Source organism: Triturus cristatus, chromosome 4_2 (assembly GCF_964204655.1).
Source record: "Triturus cristatus chromosome 4_2, aTriCri1.1, whole genome shotgun sequence".
Classification (NCBI taxonomy): Eukaryota; Metazoa; Chordata; class Amphibia; order Caudata; family Salamandridae; genus Triturus; species Triturus cristatus.
Genome location: NC_140586.1, coordinates 340,058,022 through 340,084,613, shown reverse-complemented (window position 1 = coordinate 340,084,613; position 26,592 = coordinate 340,058,022). Strand labels below are relative to the sequence as shown.

Genomic DNA, 26,592 nt, shown 5'->3' with positions numbered 1-26,592 from the left:
TCATAGAACTAGCCCTGATTGGAGGGGTGTCCCCATCTTCAAGATGGTGGGGACTGAAAGATGTGCCTCCCCTGCTATTCACCTGAGTTTTCCCACTGGTTTTTCTGGCTGAAGTCGGGGTGTAAACCGGGGGCTGCTAGCAGCAGAGGCTGGAGGTCTTATTACAAAGGCGGCAGGCCTTTGAAGCTTCCGTCTTCGAGCACTGGCTTGTTCTGGGGGAGAAGGTGACTATTCTACCCAGGATTTGCTTTGTTTTTGGTTCCAGAGAGCAAGGGCACTCTACCCTGGGGTTCACAAACGTCTGCTGGTGGCTGCCTGCCTACAGCCGGTCAGAGACCACATCCGGGTTGGTAGGTTTTCAGGGGCACCTCTCTGAAGTATCCTCTGGGTACATGCTACAATAAATCCCACACTGGCATCAGTGTGGATTTATTGAAAGGAGTAGTTTGGGCAGTAGGTAGTAGTTTGGTATCAAACACTCCTGTGCTCAGTGAAGCCATCATGGTGCTGAGGAACTAAAGTTGTAATATTAAGCAATGGGCCCCAATATTGTTGGGGCATATCACCTCCTGCAGATATACCCTCACCTGTGGTATAGTGCACCCTGCCTTAGGGCTGATACGGCCTGTTAGAGCCTATGTGTCTTTGGGGACTGCAGGGTAGTCGCAGATACACTACTTACCCCTGGGGTCACTGCACCCCCTATATGACCACTTCCTGTGGGAAGTGGGCATAACCCTGTCCCAGAGTTCCTAAATCTGCCATCACAAAGATAGCAGACTGCAATTTTGTGTCAACCTCAGGTAGCCTACCTTAGGGCTGAAACTATCAAGAGGGTGAACATGACTCTCTGACTACTAATTTTCCCACCTGTCCAGGTGCCAAATGGGCCCTGTACAGGGGTGGTGTCGTCCCTCTGAGGGAAGCCAGATTTGCGTAACAAAGCCCCCTTCCTTGGAGCCCCCTTCCTTGGAATGCAAACTTACAGTTCATCTTGCTGGAGGGGATGTAAAACACCCTCTGCCGGAACAGGCTTTGTTCCTCGCCTCTTGACCATTGGCCCTCAGCCCTTTGGTCAGAAACTAGCCTGTTGTGGCAGACTCTTTGGTACCCATGCCCTGGGTACTTGGGGTGCTATTTACCGGGGTGCCAAAGGTATTGCCTGTTGGGGTTATAATTGTACAGTTTTGGGAACGAGGTCTGGCCCTGGAGACCTGGATAGCAGGAACCCAGAGGACTTGCAGTCAAAGTTTTTTTTTTTTTTTTAAGACCTTTATTGAACCAAAAAACCCACAGTTTGACACAGCTGTCTTCCGCCTACAACCCCGTCGGGCCGGCAGCAGCATAGGAACATCATGAAGTGACACATTGTGCAAATTTAACACAGCATGCCGCCTACAACCCATCAGGGCCGGACGCGTACAAAAAAAACCTATGTCGGGTAACTCCAGGCAATCCGAGAGGCAGTCAAAAAACAATTATGGCATCTCAATATTAAAGGACAAAATAAATAGTAGGTAAGCAATAAGAAGGTGGGAGGCTAGCATATGTTTCACACCGCACAACCCTCACCAGCACGCATTCAAAGAGGACCCCCCCCCCCGACAGGCCAGGCATCACTACTCCAAACGCAGCATACCTACGGGGATGCCCCACGGCCTCCCCCACATCCCCGCCCGCCGCCCCCTGCATAATACGGCAATAAGAGGCCCTCGGGACCAGACAGCCCACGCCTATAGGAGAGATCAGGCACCAGAGTCTCCAAACTCACCCAGCGCACCCCATTCATCCCCAGTGTGCGGCCAGCTTAGGGAGTGATAGCGTCCGTACCAACATGTGCCTGAGGGTACTGAAGCAGGTACCCACTCAAGGGGTCCCATATGTCCCTGGGCTTGGAAGCAGTCGGCAGGAGGTCCGCATACAGAGTCAATTGATCCTGCCATCTAATCGGGTCCTCCAGCCAGTTCTTGAACTTGGGGGCCCGTCCTCTCCCCCATCTGCAGGCTACTTTACGCTTGGCCAGGAGGAGGCAAAATGAGCCGAACTTCCTGTGAGGAGCCGGTATGCCCTCCGTACACCCTAAAACACCCATTAGTGGGGTCGGCGGCAAGGGGGCCGCAATCATCTTCCCCACCGCATTAAACACAAGCAGCCAGAACGCATGCACTGAGGGGCAGGCCCACGCCAGGTGGAGCATGTCAGGCCCCTCGGCCCTGCACCGAGCGCACCTGGTATCCTCCCTCAGCCCAAACCTATGCAACTTCATGGGGGTGTAATGGTATCGCTGAACGAATTTGTAGTGCGTGACCCGAAGCCTGCTATTAACCGCAATCTGCTCTGCCTGCAACTAAATAGCCAGTCACGGTCAGTCAATGGCTGTCCTAACTCTTCCTCCCACTTGCCCCGTGCGGCACATTGCGCATATTCCGACCCAGAGTATATGGATCGGTAAAGTATCGATACCAGATGAGAGGCAGTAGTAGCACGTAGCAATGCATGTAGCTGGGGTGAAGTCTCCGGTTCTGCTGGATAGTCCGATGTGACCGCCTGAACCCCGGCTCGGAGCCGAATGTACAGGAAGGTTTCCATGACGGTGGGGGCAGGGTCAGCACACAGCTGCTGTCAGCTGCTGTAAAGTAATGAACCTGCCGTCCCTGTATAAATCACCCCAGGTACGGAGCCCCCTGTGCTGCCTCAGTTTAGTGAAAATACCTTCCTGCAACAGTGGTATGCGAGGATGGTACACAAGCGGGAGCAGCGGGGAATACAACAAAGGCAGCCCCGTCCGCTGCATGATCCACTCCCAAGCGCGATTCGTACACTCCACAGTGTCGGGACTGCGTTCTCGGCGGGAGGTGGGCCTCCACAATGCCCCACCCAACGGCACGGGATCAGCCAGCCAATGCTCCGTGGCAACATGCGCCGTGTACCGCGGGCCGCTCGTCCAGTAGTGCGCATAGTGGGCCTGGGCGCAGTGATAATACAGTTCAAAATTTGGCAGATCCAAGCCCCCCGCCGCGTACGGTCGAGCAAGCACATCCCACCGAATGCGGGCCTGTTTCCCTCCCCACACCAGCCGCAAGAGCTCAGTGCGCAGGGCGGCGAAGAACACTCTGCCCGGATGATAGGGAATATTCATGAAATAGTAAAGCATTTTCGGGAGAACAACCATCTTTATCAGACGCTCTGTCTGCAAGAGACAGCGGCAGGGCTATCCATCGCGTCAGTCTTTCATGGCATCAAGCGCTCGCCCATAGTTGTCTCTCATTAGTTCCTCACGATCCGCCGAAACATGCACCCCCAGATATCGCACCGTAGTGGCGCACCACTCCAATGGAAAGTCAGCCTGAAAACGCGACACCGCTGCAGTAAGGGGGAATATCTGGGATTTGGCCCAGTTAATGTGGATACCCGAGAGCCCCCCGAAACGCACAAACACCCTCAATAATGGATTCAAATTTGTCTCCGGATCCTTGACATAAAGGGTGATGTCGTCCGCGTAAAGCGAAATAAGGATGGGGCGAAGAGGGCAGATAAGCGCCTTGTCCCGGTGATATTGCCGCACCCGAGCCGCCAAGGGTTCCACTGCCAACGCGAACAATAGAGGCGATAACGGGCACCCCTGTCTGGTACCCCGGGAGAGCGCCACGGCAGCAGAGGTGTGGCCATTTACCATCACCCTAGCCACTGGTGCAGTGTATAGCAGCCGTATCATAGCCGAGAAACCTACCGGGAACCCCATGTTGCACAAGACCACATGAAGATATTCCCACTCGATAGAATCAAACGCCTTAGTGGCGTCCAAGAAGACCGCGGCCAACGGGAGGTGCGGGGCCACCTGATGCATGATGGAGAAGAGTGCGCAAATTATGAGACGTCGCTCTCCCAGGGATAAATCCCGCCTGGTCCGGTAACACCAGCTTATCCATGAGGAGATTTAGTCTGTTAGCTATCATTTTAGTAAATATTTTAATATCCACGTTGATTAGCGAGAGAGGCCTATAGGAATCCTACTTATCGGAGGGTTTCCCAGGTTTAAACCGGGAGATAATAAGGGCTTCCCTCATCGTGGCCGGCAATACCTGCGCTTCCAGCGCCTCCAAATAGACCTCCAGCAGCACTGGCGCGAGGTGTTCAGCATATAACTTATAGAAGTCAGCCGGCAGACCGTCTGATCCGGGCGCCTTCCCCACTGGCAGTTGGGCAATAGCGTCCCGAATCTCCTCAAGCGTAAACGGGGTAGCAAGGAACTCCCTCTGCCGCCCACTTAGATATCCCAATGTGATGTCGCCAAAGAAGGCAGAAAAGTCAGTAGAGTTTACCCCTTTGGAGGAATATAGTGACTCATAGAAGTCGGTGAAGGTATTCAGAATCTCCAAGCCATCCCTGTGCCTATCCCCATTGGCATCCTCTTTCCAGCACGTAGTTCGTATACCGTGGTTTACTAATGTCGCGAGCCAAAGCGCGCCCCGGCCTGCCTCCCTCGCCATAGCGTCGGGCAGTAATCTATTTCCCACGAAACCGGGCTTCCAGCTCTGCCGTGGAGGTGTAGTCAGTGATGATGTCTCGCATTTTAGCCCGCCCCTCGCCAGAGTCTCCGCGCCACAACTCCCCCTCAAGCACCTTTAGTTGGCCCTTTAGCGGCCGCGCGCCACTCTCTCCAGCTCTGCTAGCGTTCCGCGGCCTGCCGCCTCGTGGCTGCGCCGAGCTCTCGTACCGGCAGTGTCCGCCCCAGAGCTCCAGCGCCGTCCGCAGGCAACCTCCCGGGCAGCTTGTCAAGGTCGCCGCGCCTCCGTCTCGCCTCGTAGCGGGCTGCAAATTTCACCGATGTCAGTCACCGCTCTCCGCCCAACAATCCAGGCAGCATGCCACACGGGGAACGCGCAAAAGTGCAGATTAATGTAGGATTACTGGGCCAGGCAGCCAGAGCCTCACAGCGGTGCGGCCATCTTGGCCTGGCGCCACCTAGCGCCCCCGACTTGCAGTCAAAGTTGCATCGAATACCAGGCAAAAAGTGGGGATGGCCATGTCAAAAAGGAACACTTTCCTACAGATGTGGCATAACCTCTTACCACTAATTCATCTATTACTGGAAGACCAAACAAACTGCAAAAGCAGTATTCAAGGAGAGCAAGAACGTCTGCAGCCATAAACTTTTCTGCAGTGGGCATACCCAATGCAGGCTTACGTTGGCTGACGGAGGCAGCTGTTTGACAAGGCAGTTTCGGCTGGGGTATACAGCTTTCTGTTCAAAAGTCCAAGTAAAGATCCTGAATATGCCATATGCTAAACTCTGCCTGTTTGGAAAACTTGGAGGATGCCCTACTAAACTTTAACATGGATATGGCAGAATTCCTAGGAGTTCTGCTATATTGATTTCCTGGCCCTGAGCCTTTTTATTTTTTTTGGCTCATGAACATTCCAGGATTACAGCGGAGGTTTCAATCTGTATGGAGGTCAAAGCCAGCTATATTACCCCCATGACACCCCAGGTATGACCAAGAATATACACTCGCAAGAACCTAAGTCAAGGATATGGTATATTGTCAAGACTTGAGAGGGGCACCTCTCATACATGGTCCCAAAAACAGCCATGAAAGCGTGACTCCTTGCAGTTGAACACCCCCCCCCGCCCCCCCCACTCCGGCTGCCACCACCATCCAGAACTCAGCAGGTTGGAGAGAGAATTTCTCTTTTTACCTCCGCATGGAAGTTCATATTTGTGCCAATGGGTGCAGCAGATCGTACACTTGTGACATACATTAGGTTTTGTATACAAAACCACCTGTCTGCCCACTGAGCAGAATCCTTATCTTACTTGAGGGAGCTACAAGAGGAATTTCCCCTCTTCTTCCTGAAGGGAGTGTTAGACTGTACGGAGATCCCAGATAAACCTGAGATTTTATTCCAAATTATTTATAATTAAAAAAACTGGACAATGGAGGCAATTCTAGACCTCAGACAAACTCCTGAAAGTCTTTTCGCATGGTTCTGCTCCAAGAAAACTGCTTCTTCTGATGCTTCAGGGAGGATATTACCGTATCTCCCTGGGTCTTCAGGATGCTTATTTTCACATCCCGTTACATCCAAAGCACTGGAAATACCGGTCAGTCGAAGCAGCACTATCAATTCAAGGTTCTTATATGCGGCCTCAAATCACCCCAGATATTCAGCAAGTGCCTAGCACCAGTTGCTGCCTTCCTTGGATGAACGGGTCACCATGCATACCCATACTTGACAACACTAGTCAAGGCTTCCTTAAGTGAAGACTCACCCAGAGCAACTAGAAGTGCTGGTCCCACTCCAGCAGGTTTTGGAAGCCAGGTTTGCTGTCAGCTTGGATCGCCTTCTGACACAGCAAAGCTTTGCCTGTGCTCCAGGGAAGGGTGAGAGCATATTCCACCAGGAGTATGGCGATGTTGCAGGGATTCTGCTTATGCACAGAACTATGCGCAGGAAACCAGGACCTCGGAGAATTGTGGTGTACCAGAAACTCCCCTCAGAACTAAGAACCCCTATCCGACTAGCTTAGTGTCACATTCGTTATCCGAGATTTGGCTCGGCGGTCCCAATGTATAGACAACCCAGAACAAGCGACTTAGATACTCTCAGGAGTGGTGGGAACCCAAAATACCCGTTGGTAGCTATATATCAGTCCACAACAGAATAACAAAGACACGGTAAAAGTTTAAAGAGTTTATTTTATAAACCTCGTGTCCTAAGATGCAGTACTTTGGCTAACACAAGCAGACAAATGGTTAGGATTAGCACCATCAGCATTGTTGCAATACCATAGAAAATGAAAGGAGCAATCATAATAATAATGACTGTGGAACACAAACACCCTCCTTTCTCTAGCAACTAATAAGGTATTATCAGACTAATAGAAGATCTCTTAGGCTTGCATGGGGGACCCCATACCTTATAGATCAGCTTAGTGGAATCACATCACAGGATCAGCTAGGCTCTCCTTGCTTCAGCTCTTAGTTTTGAATGTAAACGAAAACATGCTGCTCTGTAGTATTAAAGGGCTCGTCTTTCAGGTATTGGCAGCTGTATGTATGTTATGGCTAAAAAGTGGTACGATCAACCTGAACACAACAACCTGCCCCGTCTAGTGACCCAGACTCGTTCCTTACACGGTGTACAGACCAAGGTCACTACTCGCTGTTAAGGATGTTAAACAACAGACGGTTCTCATGTGAAGCAAAGTCGAGTCAGCAGTTCTCGAATGAATAACATGTAAGTGTCGCGTGCAAAAGCAGCAGAAGCAGCAAGATGGCCTTCTAACAGCCATCGAGGTTATGCTAACTTAGCGTTGTACATAGGGCGTGGTTAACCCACACTACAGCGACGACTGCTATACCCTACTCTGGTGTGCCCCTGTAAGACCCCTCCCACACAGCTAACTGATTAGAGGGGATAGGTTCACAAAGCACTGCTGCCTGGATGTCAATGCAGTGGGGACGGCAATCCTATGGAACCTATTTCAGTGAAGGTGTGGCAGCTTCTTTCTTGGTTATCTTTGTTGCATACTGTTTAATATTCGGACTCAAGCATGTGAATATATGAAAGATCCAATTCTGGGGAACAAATTAGGTTTTTACCTGTAACTCCAGTTCTTCAGTGTTTACATGCGAAACTCCCTCCTCCCAAGTCTGACTCCATTATTACTTACTCTACCCACACTTTGTGCTATATCTCAGCTGTTGTGGCCTCTAGGAGGAGTAGAGACTGCCACCTGTGGGACCTCTACCAGGATCAAATAGAGTTGATGTTCCACACGTGGAGTCTACTCACTCTGGCTATTCCTTCCACCTCATTGGTTGAAGTTGATTGTTTTCAAATGAGGCGGATGTGCTACTAAACAAAGACTTGAGTTCTATGGACGTTTTTAACACTGTGTACTGCTATTTCTTTTTCTTCCTCCGAGTTGGATCGCAATTTGTTGAATTTAGTTTATGCTTCTTTGTGAAAAGTAATCCAGTCAAATTGAATCTTTTTTGCAGGTGATATTGTCGACCAACATTGCAGAGACCAGCATCACCATCAACGATGTAGTCTATGTAATTGACTCTTGCAAGTAAGTTTTGTGGTGGTGCTCCATCATGTAGGTTTGCTTTCTTGACTTCATGTATTTGATTTTGTTTTTCCCCCCTCTTTTTCACAGACAGAAGGTGAAGCTGTTCACCTCTCACAATAACATGACCAACTATGCAACAGTTTGGGCTTCAAAGACCAACTTGGAGCAGCGTAAAGGCCGGGCTGGCAGAGTACGGGCTGGATTCTGCTTTCACCTGTGCAGTCTTGCTCGTTTTGAGAGGTGAGTGTAGGTGACTGAGGTTTCCTAAGATTGTGCGAATAAGAGGCGAAAGCAGACCTCTTTGTCTTGTGCTACTACAGATGACTTGCCTTTCGGACAAGTAAATATTCGTAAAGGTCCTCGGTTTCTAGTAGTTGGCCATAACCCATCTAGTGAATGCCTCCATAAAAGCTAAATCCACCTTAGCATAGTCCTTCTCTTTGCCCAGTGAAAGGGAGGGCTTCAGTAACGTGGGAGTCATTCCTGCAGTAGTCTCCCAGTATGTTATCTTTGAGAAAGTCCAAATTGATAAGGATTCTGTGGCTTTATATTTCAAGACCTATCTAATCATCTAGTACTCAGTCGTAAGCATCGGTGTAGGAGGCTGGCTCTGTATATACTATACCAAAGTAAGTTCTAGTATGCACAAAGTCCAGTGGATCCCCAGAGATATAGCTGAGACTAAAGTAGATGATACCATACTCTCTTTTGTGGTAGTGTGGTTGAGCATTCAGACTGATCAGGAGGGTATTGTTAAGCATTTGTTGTACACTCTCAGGCAAGAAAGGATGTCGCACACTTAAACTGAATCCAGACCAGTTGTTTGCATAAAGTTATTTTGTTTTATTTCTAGAATCAAGATTTAATTAGTAGCAGGTATGTTAAACTCTTCATACAATGTTAATTTTCAAAAGACCGTGAATACTGGTTTGGTAAGAACATTTAGATAATTTTTGCTGTGAGAAACAATTGCTAAACTATTAAACACTTAAAATTACTGTTATATTACTTTTGGATCACTTCACGATTACTTCTCTAGTTTAGCATGTAACCTACTCCCAACGCAGTCTAAGCAACACAGGACATTAGTAAGCAGGTTAACTAGTTTACAGGCATAAGTTGCTTTTGTTGCAGTACAAGACAGTTTAACAGTTCATGATTATTCAGAGAAAACCCACCATACAGTCCAATGGAGAAAAACGAAGTGTTAAGTTTGCAGGTAGGTGAACTGTTTTGAGAGGGCAGTTTGGGGGGGGTAGAACCAAGGTTCAGGTTTTCACTCAAAGTGCACCACCAGCAGCACCAGGGCAGACAAAGCTCTGGATATTACACAAAATCTACTGGACCCCGGCCCGCCTGGCGACCCTGGGCCTGAAGGCCAATGATCAGTGCTGGAATTGCAATAACGGAAAGGGGGACCTGGCGCACCTTTCTATATCACTGTCCCAAAGTCAAAACATTCTGGGAGAAGATCTTCACTTTCTTAAACACAATGTTAGGTTGCACTCTAAAAAGGTCTCCTTTGTTACAGTTCACAATTGCAACCAGCTTATTTTGGCCGAGTGGTAATATAATGTCTTCTAGTGCCATGGCTAAACTGTACCATGTCTGGTAGTGGAGGTTGGGTGTTTGTCCACCTGAGTGAATTGCACACCTTGTTTGGGGTCCTTGTAAAGGATTTTTATATCACTTGCTACCTTAACAGCCTCTTTCTAAGCACTCCTAATGTTTAAAAATGGGAAACTGCTGGCATAAGTGGACTGTGAGGCTTGAGTCTACTTCATTCCAATTCGATAATCAAGTTGCTTCCTGTAGGAAAGTGCCCCTTTTTGCATGGTTAACCCCTAACATTGTGCAAGGTGCCTGATGTCAACTTGACCGTGTGTGTGCTGGGATCCTGCTAACCAGGCCCAAGTACCGGTCTTTTCCCAAAACTGTACCTTTGTACCCACCTATCTGGACCTCATGTAGGTCCCTTGTAGAAGGTACCAAGGGCCTTGTGACCTGAGAGTGCCTTTGGAGGCTGCAGCATGTATTGTTCCACCCTCAGAGGCCCATTATCTTTACACCCCCATCCTGCAATTGCAGCCTGCGTGTTTTGGTGCATACCAAACTGAAGAGTCGACATGGCACACATCCCAGTGTGCCATGCCACACCAACTCTACCTGTGGCATTGGTAATCATCCCTCTAGCAGGCCTTACAGCCCTGAAGGCAGGGCGCACCATACCCAGTTAGGGTATAGCTGCATGGGCAGTATGCCCCATACAGTGTTGGCCGTTCAGTCATTGTAAGTGCAGTGGCGACATTTTGAGTGCTTGGGCTGGGAGTTTAACGCGATCTCCACAGCTCCATGATGACTTTACTGAAGTCTGGGAAGTTTGGTATCAAACTTCCCAGCGCAATAAACCCACACTGATGCCAGTGTTGGATTTAATGAGAAATGCACACAGAGGGCATCTTTGAGATGTCCCCTGAAAAACGACCAACTCTGGTGTGGCTCCCAGCCATCTGCCACCACCAGACAGCTTTCCGAATCCCTTGGTAGAGAGCCCTCTGCTCCGGGTCTGGAAACAAAGCACATCCGGGGCGGAGGTATCATCCCTCCTCCCCCAGGATGGGCAGGGTCCTCGAAGAGGGAGCCTCAAAAGCTTGCCACCTTTGTTAGCTACCCCTAGTTCTGACCCCCCATTTTGGGTGTGAGAATCTGCGGTAAAACCTAGCCAGGAAAAGGCCTTTGCCAGCTCCACCCATCAGGTGGGGGAGGCTAAGTTAAGGCCACCTCAGTCCCTGCCATCTTGAAAATGGGAGGGCCACTATAATTGGGAAGAGGCCCATGTCCCCCCTCCCCCCAGTTGAGGGTGGCTTACTAGGAGGTGTAGACACCCCAAGGAAGGGACCCGTTGGTCCCAACCAGCACACCCCTGTAAAACCCCTAAATCTAGTATTTGGGGACACCCCTGAACCTTGCCCCCTTCAGATTCAACTCAACAAATGGACCGAAGAGCCATGCTGCAGAAGAGGAGGAGGCAGACCACGATAACTACCTTGTCCAAAGCCCTACCAGCTGGTCTCCTGCTTCGGAAACCCTGAAAGCGTAAACCGGCGTAGCTTGCAGCTCCAAGAACCCCTGGGACCTGCCCTGCCTTCCCAAAGAATTCTGATCTCCTGTGGACACCAGATTTGTCCAGTCCAAGCCTTGACTTCCGATCCAGCCGGATCTGTGAGTCCTCACCACTCTATACCCGACGCCCACGGCCCGAGTTCAAGTGGGCCAACACCCCAGTGACTTCTGACCCCCCCCCCCCCCCCCCCCCAGATCCTAACCTGTGATCCAGCGTTGGCGGACTTCCACTGACCTTCTCCTAGACACCTGCAGCCTCATCCTGAAGTGTCCCCTCAACCAGAACCGGTGAGAATAATCCAACACAAAAAGACACCCCTGCACCCGCAGCCCCTGTGCACTGAGGTGCCCACACGACTGTTCTGGTGTCCAGCAACTCTTCAACTTCATCCTCCAGTCGTAGGTTCCCTTTGTCCAGTCTTCTGGCTCCAGCCTGCAGTACTTTTCCTCAACCGGCATCCTCTATAGGAAAGCATCGGGCTCCTGAGCACCCTGCACCCAGCGTCCCCTGCGCCGCTGGTAGTGTGGACTGGGCGATAACCTGGGACCCCCTTTGCCCTTACCTTAATCCCAGAAGCTCTACTCTCAAGACCAAGTGGCCTCCGTGAGCAGCCCCCAACTGAGATGCCCCATTGGCTAACATTGGCACTCTGCACCCGGCTGTCCTAGTGCCAACCTGAACCTTGGGGAGCCTCGGTTCTACCCTCCAACTCCATTCCTAAAACTGTTTACTTACCTGTTAACCAAACACTTTGTTTTTCTACATAGGATTGCATGGTGGGTTTTCTCTGAAAAATCTGTGTTGAACTGTCTTGTACTCCAACAAAAGTAACATAGTGCCTTTAACAGAGTTCACCTGCTTACCAATGTCGTGTGATGCTTAGACAGTGTTATTAGTTTTGAATGCCAGAAAAGTAACTACAGAGTAAACAAAGTCATTTCAAGTGTTTTGAACAGTTCACAAACCATTTTCTGGACTGCAAAAATAATCTGAATGTTCCCACAAAACCAGTGCACCCTGTATTTTGGAAAGTAACATGGTATGAAAAGTATAACTTACCTGCTACTAAGTAAATCTTTGTTCTAGAAATAAAACAAAAAAATAACTTTTATACTAACAATTGGTGTGGATTCAGTCTTCGAATGTGAGATTTCTTGCCAGAGTGTGTACAACAAATGCTTAAATCTTCCCTCTGATAAGCTTGACTGCTCAACCCCACTACCACAAAAGAGTAGGGTATTCTCTACTTTAGCCTCTGCTGTACCTCTGGGGATCCACGGGACTCTGTGTGCACACTATACCTTACTTTGGTTTAGTATATACAGAGCCGGCATCCTACACTTCCTTTGTGCACTTGTCTTGCCAAGGGGAGCAATAAAATGCAGAGGCGGCTTACTCCAATGTGCAGTAGAGAGGTAACAACTCTGATACAACATAACACAGTATTGAAAAGTATGTCTTTTTTTAGAAACTAGGGCTTAATTTAGAGGGCAGTATGGTATGCAATCCCCAAAATAACTGCACGACTCAGTCTACATCATGTACAAGCTTCGCTCCGCCTAAGCCCACCTGACTTTGGTCACTCCCAGGAGAGGCGATATGTTTACCATTGTTTATGCTGGAATAGCATTTGGCAGTTAGGTTCTTCCTGCTTCATGACTAAGAAGCATATTCTTTAACAGTTTTGCAAACTTTTGACAATCGCCATTCGCCTTTCTTTCATGGTGTGTAGGCTGGAGACTCACCTGACCCCAGAGATGTTCCGTACTCCACTGCATGAAATCGCTTTGAGCATCAAGCTGCTACGTCTCGGAGGAATTGGGAACTTCCTGTCCAAAGCCATTGAGCCACCACCACTGGACGCTGTCATTGAAGCTGAGCACACACTGAGAGGTAATAGGGGAGGGCAGGAGAATGTACTGGGAGTGGGTGGAGAGTGGATGGGCTGGGTAAATGTTGCATGGAAATGCAGGAGTTTTCTGCAGGAAATTCAAGTCTGCTATGTTGAAAGAGTTGAAAAACTGAACAGAGGAAGAAATTGACAGCTGCTAAAGCCATTGTGCAGTGTGTCCTAAGATTCTGGTACTGCTTTGTGTCAACCATTTGAATAGGAAAACCTAGGCTTACCCTTGGTAGCAATGGCTGCTGGCGTTTACTGCATAAAATGTGTTTTAAGTAGTTAATCAAACCAATATTAAAGTTAAGAAGGGAGTAACAATCCTTAACAGGTTTAGTAAAAAAAAAAAAAAAATTAAATGATTAAACTAGTGCCAAAACAATAAAAAAAAAATGGATGAGACAGTCTGCAAAAGTGTTTTTTTTCTCTTTCAGTACCCAAAGGAACAGGAGTGCAAGTCAAAATGTTTTTGTATTCATTGCCAAAATTGACGACTGCAAGTTGTAGGAAGCGGCTTCTTTATTTTGTGGACCAAAATGAGGTACACTGTGTAAAGAGTCCAGGCAAACATCAGTTGGTTTACAGAGGCAAAAAATATACCCCAAATGCTCTCTTTTGTGGTAGGGTATACAGACAATAAATGACTCTCAAATCTATGACCAATTTAGAAAATTAACTAATGGTGCTCAGGTGCAGAGTGGAAAGGTCAGCTGGGCTCTGTGCATCTCAGATACTTGTGATAGTCGGTCTCGCCTGTTGAGTGCAAAATCAGGACAGCTGGGCCACTAGGGATGTGTCTGGTCCCTCGACAGGTGCTTGGTCTCGGTGTCTTTGTAGTCTGGACTGGACTCTGTCTTTTGTTTGCTGCAAGGAGTCCAGTACCACGGGTATTGATCTTGTGTGGCTCAGGTTGCTCCTGATGTCCTCTCACTTGGTGGAGGCGGGGGACAGATCTGACCTTCAGGAGCACAGTTATTTCTTCCTGGGAGGCTGCGGGATCAGGATGGCCGGTGAGCGGCAACTAAGTGAACCGGACTTTGCTCTTCAGTGCCTGCGCTCTGCAGGGGAGTAGCTCTTCAACTTCAAGGGAGAGTGCTGACAGTTTGCAAAGGGCTGGGATTCTTGGAAGCTGGTCAGCTGCAGGACAAGTTGCTGGTCACGATTGTCTTGGTGCAGGCAGGATTTGGTGCCAAAAGTCCAGTATCTGTCTTTGCTTCTTGCGGCTCTTCTTTGTCTTATTTGTCCTCTCTTCATCTGTGGAATCTGAGTTCCTGGTGTCGGGTACCACCTAAATACTCAATTATGGGGCGTTATGTGGGATTGATAGGTAGTAGCCATTAGACTACTTACCTTTAGAGTGTCTTCATCCTCTATATGACCCCTCCTGTGGGAAGTGGGCATAACCCTGAACCAGAGAGCCTAATTCTGCCAAAACTAAGATGGTGTATTTCTAAAAGTCCTTTTCACATCCGGTAGCCCACCTTAGAGGTGGAACTAGCCTGAGAGGGGTGACACGCCTCCTTACTAGCTAATTTCCCGCCTGTCCTGGTGTCATGTCTTTTTCTCAAGCCGCAAATGACTAGCATGCGATTCGATGCCAAAAGACAACACTGCATATGAGCCCCACGGCCAGAGAAGTGGACAAGTGGTGTCCCTACGTGCCCGAGCATCTTCAGGACTGAGCCCCCCCTGTGGGTTCACCCGGTCTGGCCCACCAGTCCGAGCTTACAGCCTGTTTTCGACCGGACAGTTCTCCCATTCAAGTGAACGGGGCACCAGATGCCAAAACACACCTCTGTACCCGGCTGCCCCAGGGCCGCCCGAGGTGACATGTTGGTGTGGCCTTCGACCTTGCTCCATACTCACCTTAAGTCCTGGAGAAGGGTCCCTTAAGTTTTGCAGCGTGAATCTTTCTGGATTCACTATGCTGTGCATTATTCCGCGATCTTGTGGTTGGGTCCGGATTCGTAGTCTTCTTTGTTTTTTTTTTTTTTTTTGTAGCCCAGGTGGGCGGCGACGACCACCATTTGGTGCACCTTCCGTGACGTCGTCATGCTTCCTGCGGAAGTCCCACCTTTGGGGCGCCATCTTCAGATTCTTTTTTCCGCCGTTGGGTCTGGATCGTCATCGAGAAGCTCCAGAGTTACAAACCGAAGAAAGAAGAAAGAAAAGCGAGTTTCGTCGACATATACATCGGAGTTTTCACAGGAAAGGAGGTTATTTCTTCAGGAGCGCGAAGGAGGTTCAGCGCCCTTTTTTCTTCGACGACCTTGGAGAATGCGCACTCAGAGGCCCTGAGCGCAATGGACAAGACGCCATTCAAGTTCTGCCCAAACTGCCACCACAAGTTCGCGCAGAAGGACCAGCATCCGGTCTGCAACCTCTGCCTACCGGTCGAACACCAGAGTAAGGACTGCAACGCCTGCTCAGCCTTCGCGCCGAAGACGCTCAGGGTGAGAGATCGGCAGAGAAGAGCCAACGCCAGCATGGATGGCAAGGGTAAGGCCCCGTCGCTCTACGATCTGGGCCTCTCCTCGGACGACGAGGACTACGTCGCCGGGACAGCCGAAAACTTCACGGTCGTAGAGACCGACAAGAAAAAAGAAGACGAGGTAAGAGAATCGTCGAGCGAAAAACAGAAAGTACCTCAAACACGAGGGTGACTCGAGAATCCGAGTCTGTCCACGAAGGGAGCCCCGGCGCCAAAAATTTCGACGACCAAAGGGGGAACCCTGGACAAGAGGCCGAGCGGATCCTTAGAGAAGGACTCCCTGGTGCCGAAAGACGCCGAAAGGCAAGGGTCGTCGAAGACCACCCAGGGAACGGCCCGGTCGACACTGAAAGAACTGTCGACGTCGACGCAAGTTTCGACGAAAAGATCCGCTGTCGACGCCGAAAGCATCTCCGAGATGGAGAAAAAGAAGAGGCGGCTCGAGGCCGAGATGGAGACCATCCTTCAAAGGAAGAAGGAGTTCGACGCCAAGATGAAGGAATTCAAGATTCCAACGGTTTCATCGGCGGACGTCGTCGAGGATGAATTCGACACCGAGGGACTGATGAGGGATCTCGAAGAGGAAGACGAGACCTATTATGAAGAGGAAGCCGAGGAAGAAGACCAACAGTCGGTCTACGGCTCGGCACCATCGACCAGCCACGAGATCGAATGGCAGGATCTCGACACCGAAAACCCGGAGGAGTCCGTGGACACGTACCCTTCGAGGCCTTCGCCACCCGACGACATCGGGGTGTACAATATGGTGGTCAGGAGCGCAGCGACAGCCTTCGGCGTCAAACTCGACAAAGAGAAGCCGAAAGCCGATTTTCTCGTCGAGACCCTGCTCCCCATCCAGACGAGGAGCCAGTTCCTCCCCATGCTTCAAAGCGTGATGAATCAGGGGAGAGAAGCCTTCAAGGAACCAGCGACCTGCCGGTCGATCACACCCAGGACTGAAGAAGTATAAGCACTCTTCCCTGGACCCCCCTTACATCAAAGGTAGCGTGACCGCAGACTCCATCATAGCTTCCACGGCCAGGAGAAGGGCCAACGTACCAGCAACCTCGGGCCCACCACCTGATAAAGAGAGCAGGAGGATAGACCTCACAGGAAGGAAGGTCGAGAGGAACGCCGCTATGCACTGGCGCATGGCGAATTCCAATGCTCTCCTCAATAGACACCAGTACCAGCACTGGGACGAGATGGGGGAGCTAGTAAAGCATCTCCCCGAAGAATACCGCCAGAGCCTCACACCTAGTAGATGAGGGCAAAAACATTGCCAACTCCTGCATAAAGACGGCGTTGGACGGGGCAGAGACTTCAGCAAGACTCATGGCCATAGGGGTCACCGAGAGAAGGCATGCATGGTTAAGAATCTCGGGATTCAAACCGGAGGTGCAGAACAACATCCTTAGCACCCCCTTCAACGGAGAGACACTGTTCGGAGCAACAGTTGACGAGAAGCTCACCCAGCTAAAAAGAGATAACGAAACGGCGAGGTCCATGGGGGCCCTACAGCAGAGGGGAATGAGGCGAGGCAACCCCTCAAGGAGACCCTACGGTAGGGGAGGAAACCAGCAGGGCCCGTCGCACCAGACGTTTCAGCAGGGTGAAGGTCACGGACGGGGTCAACGGAAGCAAAACTGGCAGTACCAGCCCCGGGGCCAGTCCTTTCGCGGGAGAGGGAACGGACGTGGCCAGAGAAGGAGAGGGGGGGAGCAGCCCTCATCAAAGTGACTCTGCACGCAGGAGGACGCCTACCCTCGACATGCCCCCAGGGGTGAGGCGCGAAACAGTAACATCGAGGGGTAGAGAAGGATCAGAAGCCTACGAGCATACAACACCAGTAGGCGGAAGGCTGAGGCTCTACCTTCACGTGGCAGCGTATAACCACAGACAAGTGGATACTGAACATCATGCAGTACGGGTACTGCGTAGATTTGGAAAGGAAACCGCCAAACAGGAAGCCAAGGAGAAGGCAAAGATCGGGTCAAGAACTGACCCTACTCAGAGAAGAAACACGGAAGCTTCTAGAAAAGAGAGCCATAGAGCCGGTGCCGTTCAGAGAACGCAACAAGGGGGTCTACTCAAACTACTTCGTGGTCCCGAAGGTAGACGGGAGCCTCAGACCCATCCTAGACCTGCGATACCTAAACAAGTTCGTCAGAACGCAAAGGTTCAAGATGACTTCGCTGCAGGAGGTGCTGCCCCAAATAAGACACGAAGACTTCATGGTCACTGTGGACCTCAAGGATGCCTACCTGCACATCCCAGTAAACAGAAGACACAAGGGACTTCTAAGGTTCAGCATCGACCAGGAACACTACCAGTTCATAACCCTGGCATTCGGATTAAAATCAGCGCCAAGGGTTTTTACAAAATGCCTGTCGGCGGTCGCGGCCCACCTACGAAAGCAGGGGATACACGTCTACCCCTACTTAGACGACTGGCTGGTCAAGGCAAACTCGCGCAAAAAGTGCGAGAGGCACGCAAAACGCGTAACAGACACTCTTACGAACCTGGGGTTCTCGATTCACTGGGGGAAGTCGTCGATGGAACCGGAGCAGGTGAAGATTTTCCTGGGGGCAAAAATCAACTCCCTGAGCAATACAGTGGTGCCCAGCGACAGGAGGACAGATGCCCTACTGAAGGAGACGCGGCTCTACCAGAAGGGGCGAGCTCTGACAGTGAGGTCGGTGAGCAAGTTGATGGGGATGATGGAGTCGGGTATCCAGCTGGTGCCGAATGTACGCCTGCGCATGAGACCATTCCAGGAATGGCTACAACAGCAATGGTCACAAGCAAACGGAAGTTGGGAGGATCTAGTGGTTGTTACGCACGCAGTGCAGGAGGAGAACTTGGTGGAACAGAGACAACATGACAGCAGGGAGAAGCCTGACACCACCAAACCCAACAATGACCATTACCACGGACGCATGGCAAAAGGGATGGGGAGCACACATGGACAACCTCAGAGTGAGGGGTCTGTGGGCTCCAGCAGATGCGGTTCGCCATATCAATTACCTCGAGTTGAAGACAATCCTACTAGCCCTGAAGGCATTCCAGAGGCACCTGTACAACCAGAGGGTGTTGGTTCAAACGGACAACACCACGGCAATGTTCTACATCAACAAACAGGGGGGGACACAGTCGTTCCCTCTCCCATCCCTAGCTCAGGAGATTTGGAGATGGGCCATACCTCTCAGGATAGATCTACTGGCAATTCACCTACCGGGGGAAGGACAATGTGGAGGCAGACTGGCTAAGCAGGCAGACCTCGGCATCTCACGAGTGGGAGCTCAATGGCCAGGAAACGGAGAAGCTTTTCCGGAGATGGGGAACTCCCACAATAGACCTATTTGCAACACGCCAAAATGCAAAATGCCAAAGCTTCGCGTCCAGGGAACCAGATCAGCAATCCCAGGGGAATGCCCTATGGATAAGCTGGTCGAGGACATTTGCCTACGCCTTTCCACCGATACCCCTGTTGCACAGAGTGCTCAACAAGTGCAGAACCAGCAACATGACTCTAATCCTAGTGGCTCCGCAGTGGGCGAGGCAGACATGGTTCTCACAAATTCAAGAAATGACGCAAGGCAATCCGTACAGGTTCGAGAGGAGAAAAGACCTGCTCTCAATGCAAAACTGGGAGGTCCTGCACCCAGAGCCAGAGACCCTCAACCTGGCAGAATGGCTCCTGAAGACCTAGAGTTCGCACACCTAAGGTTGCCTCAGAGCACTATGCGAGTGCTACGGGAGTCAAGGAAACCAACTACAAGAAAATGCTACAGCGCTAAATGGAAGAGATTCACGGTGTGGTGCAGGAAAAAAGGCCTGCAAAACAGAATGACAAGAGACTCAACTGTGCTGAGGTACCTCACACACCTTCTAAAAAGTAACCTCTGCTCGAGCTCCCTAAGGGTACACCTAGCAGCGATCGTTGCCTACACCAGAGGTGAGAAGGGTGGAAGTTTCTTCACCTCGCAGGTGGTGAAGAGATTCATGGAGGGAGCCAAAAGAATGGCCCCCCCGAAAAGGTTGCCGCCGCCGGCATGGAATTTAAACGTGGTTCTGACGGAGCTCATGAAGGCGCCGTTTGAACCCATTCACAAAGCCACTCTGCAAATGTTGACGATAAACTGCCTTTCTAGTGGCCATAACCTCACTACGCAGGGTGAGCGAGCTTCAAGCACTAACGCTACAGGAACCCTACATTCAAATTCACAAAGACAGGGTAGTCCTGAGGACGGACCCACACTTCATGCCCAAGGTGGTGTCGGCGTTCCACATGAATCAGAGTATCCAGATACCAAGTTTCTTCCAAAACCAGACTACAAACGCAGAAAAGGCCCTGCACACCCTCGATGCCAGAAGAGCGGTGATTCACTACATTGAGAGAACCAAGGAACTCAGGAAGTCGAAGCAGCTGTTTGTGTCCTTTGCTACTAGCTTCATGGGTAGGCCAGTGACTAAGGGCACCATCGCTAGGTGGATTGCCCTCCCTATTCAATTCTGTCACAAACAGGCTGGACAGGAGCTAGCGGAGGGGCCCCAGGCTCACTCCACAAGGAAGAAGGGGGCCACAGTTGCCTTCCTGGCAAACACGCCCATCCAAGACATTTGTCTCGCTGCAACTTGGGCATCTGTGCACACGTTCACGAAACACTACTGCGTGGACATTCAGATGAATAAGGAGGCACAGGTCGGACAGAAGGTGCTCCAACACATTTTCAACGACCAACGCTCATCTTCCACCCAGCCACCACAAAATTAGGAAAACCGCTACAAAGTCTATGCACAGCATAGTGAATCCAGAAAGATTCACGCTGCAAAACTTAAAGTTTCTTACCTGTCGGTGTAGTTTTGCAGCTTGAAGATCTTTCTGGATTCAATAGCGAACCCACCCACCTCCGCCAGGAAGATGAGGCTGGAGGAAGAGGGGGTGAAATGGAAAAGATCAAAGAAATGGAAACGTACAAAAAAAAAAAAAAAAATAGACAAGAAGGATTAGCAATCGCCTAGGGTTAAAAATAAAAAAGGGGAAAAAGAACCCGAAGATGGCGCCCCAAAGGTGGGACTTCCGCAGGAAGCACGACGACGTCACGGAAGGTGCACCAAATGGTGGTCGTCGCCGCCCACCTGGGCTACAAAAAAAACAAAAGACTACGTATCCGGACCCAACCACAAGATCGCGGAATAATGCACAGCATAGTGAATCCAGAAAGATCTTCAAGCTGCAAAACTACACCGACAGGTAAACTTTTCGTTGCTAACAAGTACCCAAATGCAATACATGTTTTCTTCACAAAGTGCAATTTCTGGAGCAGTAATGTTGTTCTGTCAACTTTTGTAACTTATCAAAATTCAGAACTCAGAGTACTTGCCCGATTCCGATGATTTTGGTATCTAAATTCATATAAAAAGTGTTATGTTCGAGGCATATGAGCGGCAGATTACACACTTTTGCATAGATCGCCATCTGGTGTTGGGCCCGGATGTTTGCAGTTAGTTTTTCCTCTTGGAAAGTCTTTGGAAGTCACGAGGTCGGTGACTCCTCCCTTGGTTGGTATTGCGCATGGGCTTCGGCTCCATCCTCAGATTGTTTTTTTCCGCCATCGGGCTCGGATGCAATACTTCGCGCTCCGGTTCCGAACATTCCAGTTCGACGATCGAAGCGGAATCCTCGCTCTCCGCGGTATTGTTCAGATCCTGATCTCCTCAATCACCTTCTTCGACACACCTTCGATTCCAATCATCGACGGCGGCCTTCGGGCCTATCCAGGCTCCGGTCCCGGCTGATGGAAAGAACTCCATTCAAGAAGTGACCTCGATGTGGGTCCAAATTGTTATGTTACGTTATGGTAGCTTATATAGCGCATGACTACCCCAGCAACGGGGCGTCCCAGCGCTTGCAGACAACCAGATACGCAGCAACCGAGCCAGGTGTAGGAAGAGCTACAGAAAGTCGGGCCTAAAGAATGGTAAATAGCCAGGTCTTAATTTTCTTTCTGAAGGCCAAATGATTTGTGATAGCACGAGCTTCAAGTGGGATCGTATTCCACAGTTTCGGGGCCAAATATCTGAAGGATCGGCCTCCTGCTCTGCTTCTCTGAATCATAGGAATGTGGGCCAGAGTCAAATCTGCAGAACGGAGAGCCCGGGTGGGGGCATATAGAGAGCCTAAATTTTGCAGAATTTTAGGGCCCGAGGAATAAAGAATTTTATGGATAAGGCAGAGTGCCTTAAATTGGATACGCTTCTTTACAGGCAACCAGTGCAAATGATGGAGAATGGGAGAGATATGACAATTTTTATGCAAACCAAACAGACTACGTGCGGCCGCATTCTGAGCTCTTTGAAGTCTATGAATCGTGGATTGTTTGGAGCCCAACATGAGGACATTGCAGTAGTCGATGTTAGACAGCACCATGGCCTGAATGATCGTCTGACGGACTTGGGGTTCGAAAAAACCTAGAATGGGTCTCAGACCGTAAACGGCCATAGCACATGCCTGCTACCTTTTTGGCGTGGGAATCGAGGTCTAGTCGATTATCGACCATGATACCCAAGTTTTTGACTTCCTTCTTAGGGGTGGGTGCAGGTCCCAATGCAGATGGCCACCACTGGTCGTCCCATTTTAAAGTCTCCTTTCCAACCAGTAGCACCTCAGTCTTAGATGAATTCAGCTGGAGACTGTTTTCAGTCATCCAGTTTGCAATAGCCGATAGATCTTCTTGGAATTTAATTTTGTCGGCATTGGTATCACTGGAGAAGATGAACTGTGTGTCGTCCGCATAAGATGTTAATTTGATGTTATGGGCTCTAGCCAGAACGGCTAGGGGCCGGACGTACACATTAAATAGCGTGGGGCTAAGTGCGGACCCCTAGGGAACGCCATAACCTAGTGGAAACCTTCCTGATTTATATGTTGGGGCATGCACCTGGAAGGAGCGGTCCTTCAAAAAGGAGGTGAACCACTCTAGGGCTCCATCTTGGACCCCGATCTCCCACAGTCGTCTTAAGAGGATCTCATGGGAGACCGTGTCGAATGCTGCACTCAGGTCCAGCAAGACCAGCGCTGCTGTGCCACCGCGGTCTTGCACCTCCCTCAATTGTTCCGTAACGGCTAACAGGGCCGATTCAGTACTGTGATTCGCCCGGAAGCCATTTTGGGAGTCATCCAAAATACCATTGGCTTCTAAATAGTTGATCAGAGTAGAGTTTACATGAGATTCCGCTATCTTAGATAGATAAGGTAGCAAGGATATCGGTCGGAAATTTTCCGGCTTGGAAGGATCTAGAGTGGGTTTTTTTTAATAGAGGGACGACCCTTTCATGATCTTCATGAGGTGTGCAACCTCTGCCTCTCCCCTGAACACGAGGCTCGAGACTGTCCCGCCTGCAAGTCTTTTAGATCCAAAAAGACTATTCGAGATCGACGGGCCAGACGAAAAATGGCGCACTCCTCGACTTCCGTTCCAGTCGACCTCTTCGGGGACGACGGCGAAGCTCCGGGACAGCAGCACACCGAGGACCTAGTCAGTGCTTCTGAAGCCGACGACTCTGATGTGGAGGACATCACCTCGGCGTAGAGGGTCGTGAGTAAAATACACCCGCGCCGACACCCAAAAAGGCTTCGGTCACGCCTTCGCCTCTGGGCCTAGGCAAGACCAAAGACACTGCTTCGAACACCCCACCTTCGGGCCCGGTGAAGAAGCCTAATAAGCCTTCCAGCGGCTCGAGCCAGCCTGCCAGCAGTGCCGAAAAACACCCTTCGGCACCGAAGAAGAGATCGACCTCGACACCGAGCTCCGCACCAAAGACCTCTGTGTCGAAACCCAGCCTCTCGGTGCCGACCAAACATCATAAGGCCCTCGGCACCGACACTCCGCGCCGAAGCCTGTCTCTGCACCGAACAAAAAATCGGAGGTTCCAAAAAAGCATGGCACAGACAAGCCTAAAAAGCCATCGGCCCCGAAAACTTCGCTGCCGACCGAACTACCAGTGTCGCAAGAACTATTTACACCTGACCCTTTGCAAAAGACACTTACCAAGGATCCAAAAACTGGACATTTGGCACGGTCTTCTAAAAAGACATTTGGACAAACCAGCTCCTCCTCCACAGAGGAAGGACTGTGCTACCTCCCCTTTCAGAGTGCCTTCCACACCTCCTCCACCCTCTCCACCTCCGCCCCCTCCACCTTCTCCACCCCTGCCTCATTGCTCTCCGACCCAGTCTCCAGTCCATGATTATCAGGGGGACCCATACTACGACCCAGCAGATGTGCCACAAGACCCCACCCCTACAGGATCCCCAGACCCATGGGATGATTATAATAATCCAGACATTCCACATGTCCCACAAGATGACCTTTATCCATCCAGGCCATCTCCACCAGAAGACTCATTAGGTTTTCACCACCTACTTCAGAGGGCGGCACATTATCACGGTGTTAGAGCTACACACTGACCCAGTAGAGGAAGATTTCCTCCTTAGACACCTTTGATACGGCACATAGGTCTACTGCTATACTACCTATGCTCAAAGGGGTAATAAAACATGCGCCAGAGGTTTTTAAAGACCCAGTCAGGGCTAGGGTCCTAAATCCACGCATAGAGAAAGTATAAAGCTGCCCCCACAGATCCTGCCTACATCAAAGGGCCAGCGCCACTGGATTCCCTAGTGGTATCCACTGCAAGAAAGAGATCAAATTCCCAGGCGTCAGGCGAAGCACCACCACCTGACAGTCAAAGCTCCTGGACGCGTCAGGAAAACGCACTGCGTCACAGGCAGCCAATATATGGCGTATTGCCAACACTCAAGCGCTATTGGCCAGATACGACAGAGTGCATTATGATGAACTAGAAACCATCATGTACCATCTCCCAGAAAAATACAAAAATAGGGCAAATGAATTAATGCAAGAAGGTAAGACCATAACTAATACCTCTATACGCTGTGCCTTAGACGCAGCAGACACAGCCTCCAGGGCCATTAACACTAGTGTCCTCAGTCGCCACGCCTGGCTGAGAGTTTCAGGCTTTAACCCGAGGTGCCTCCATATTAAACAATCCATTTGATCAAGAACATTTATTTGGTCCAAAGGTAGATGAGGCCCTCGAGGATGAAGAAAGACACAGATACGGCGAAATCTATGGGAGCCCTACAGTCACACCCTCTAGGCGCTCCTTTCGCCGCTCTTCCTTTCGGGGCACGGGCAGAGGCTACTACTCAGCGCGTCCACGTCCTACAAATCCCCTCCTCAGTCCACATTCACAAGGGGTTATCAAAGAGGCGGCTATAGAGGCAATAACAAAGGCAGAGGCAAAACAAATACCGCCCGCTCTGCCACACCGCCTACCCAATGACTTTCCCCTGCTCCCTCCAGACCATCCCACTCCGGTCGGGGGCAGACTACAAAATTTCCTTCACGTCGGGGAGTCAATCGCATCAGACAAATGGGTGACCCAAATTATTTGTTCAGGGTACTGCCTAGAGCTCACATCTACCCCCCCAACATTCCACCCAGGCGTCGCCCAATGTCACAAGAACATTCCACGTTACTAAAACAGGAGGTAATCTCCCTCCTACAAAAACACGCAATAGAACAGGTCGTCGCCCCCCCCCCCCCCCCGATCAGCAAAATGTAGGGGTCTACTCCCTATATTTTCTGATACCAAAAAGAGACGAGACTCTACGACCTATCTTGGATCTCTGGCCTCTAAACACATACATACATTCGGACCATTTTCACATGGTAACACTTCAGCAGGTACTTCCGCTCCTCTCCCAGAACGACTTTCTCACCACACTGGACTTGAAAGACGCATACTTTCATATTCCGGTACACCATGTCCATAGAAAGTACCTCCGATTCGTGGTGGACGGGCAACACTACCAGTTCAAGGTGCTCCCATTCGGGGTCACAACAGCACCACGGGTATTCACCAAGTGCCTAGCGGTAGTGGCGGCACATCTCAGAAGACAGCACATTCACGTCTTCCCATATCTGGACGACTGGCTGATAAAAGCCGCGTCCTACAACCAATGTGTACACCACACCGCCACTACAATCCAACTACTTCACCAACTAGGCTTCACGGTGAACCACCAAAAGTCCCGTCTAACACCATCCCACATAAAGCAATACCTCGGTGCCACCATAGACACCTCAAAAGCCATAGCCTACCCCAATCCAGCCAGGATTGCAAGCATTAAGGCTTTGCGTCAAAAATTCATACTTCAACACTCCCTCCCAGCAAGAGTGTTTATGCAACTGATAGGGATGATGGCCTCTTGCATTTTCATAGTGCCTCATGCAAGATTCCAGATGCGTCCACTCCAAGAGTGCTTAGCGCGCCAATGGAACCAGGCCCAGGGGCAACTGACAGATCTGGTGTTGGTAGACGGTCGCACCCATCGCTCTCTGCAGTGGTGGAACACCACAAATCTTTCCAGAGGTCGACCGTTCCTGCAACCGGTTCCACAGATAATCCTAACAGACGCATCGCTCTCCGGCTGGGTAGCTAATCTACTACACCTCACAGTGCAGGGCACATGGACGCCGCAACAAAATTTACTCCACATCAATCATCTGGAGTTACTGGCAATCTTTCTAGCCCTAAAATCCTTTCACACACAGATTTTAGGCAAGGCAGTCCTTATCCGCACTGACAACATGACCGCCATGTACTACATCCAAAAACAAGGCGGCATACACTCTCCACAGCTCTCGCAACTAGCACAGAGCATATGGAGATGGGCAATTCCACACAATCTTTCTCCTAGCCCAGCATGTCCCAGGAGTCCAAAACACCATGGCAGATCTGCTCAGCAGACAGACGCAACAGATCCACAAGTGGGAACTTCACCCGCAGGTTCTTCATCTGTTCTTTCAGATGTGGGGGCATCCACAGATGGACCTATTCGCCACCCAAGAAAACAAAAAATGCCCAAGCTTCGCCGCCAGATACCCACACCCATTGTCCAAAGG

General features: G+C 50.4%; 1 protein-coding gene across 2 annotated transcripts in view; it reads left to right on the top strand.

The window, feature by feature from the left end:
• The window catches only part of DHX9 (DExH-box helicase 9), a 219,692-nt gene that overhangs the window by 139,001 nt on the left and 54,099 nt on the right, over positions 1 to 26,592 (top strand). For both annotated transcript variants that reach the window (XM_085601733.1, XM_085601735.1), the window contains 3 exons: positions 8,010 to 8,083; positions 8,171 to 8,323; positions 12,940 to 13,100. In XM_085601733.1, coding sequence (XP_085457859.1) covers positions 8,010 to 8,083; positions 8,171 to 8,323; positions 12,940 to 13,100 — 388 coding nt within the window. The remainder of the gene's footprint in view (positions 1 to 8,009; positions 8,084 to 8,170; positions 8,324 to 12,939; positions 13,101 to 26,592) is intronic.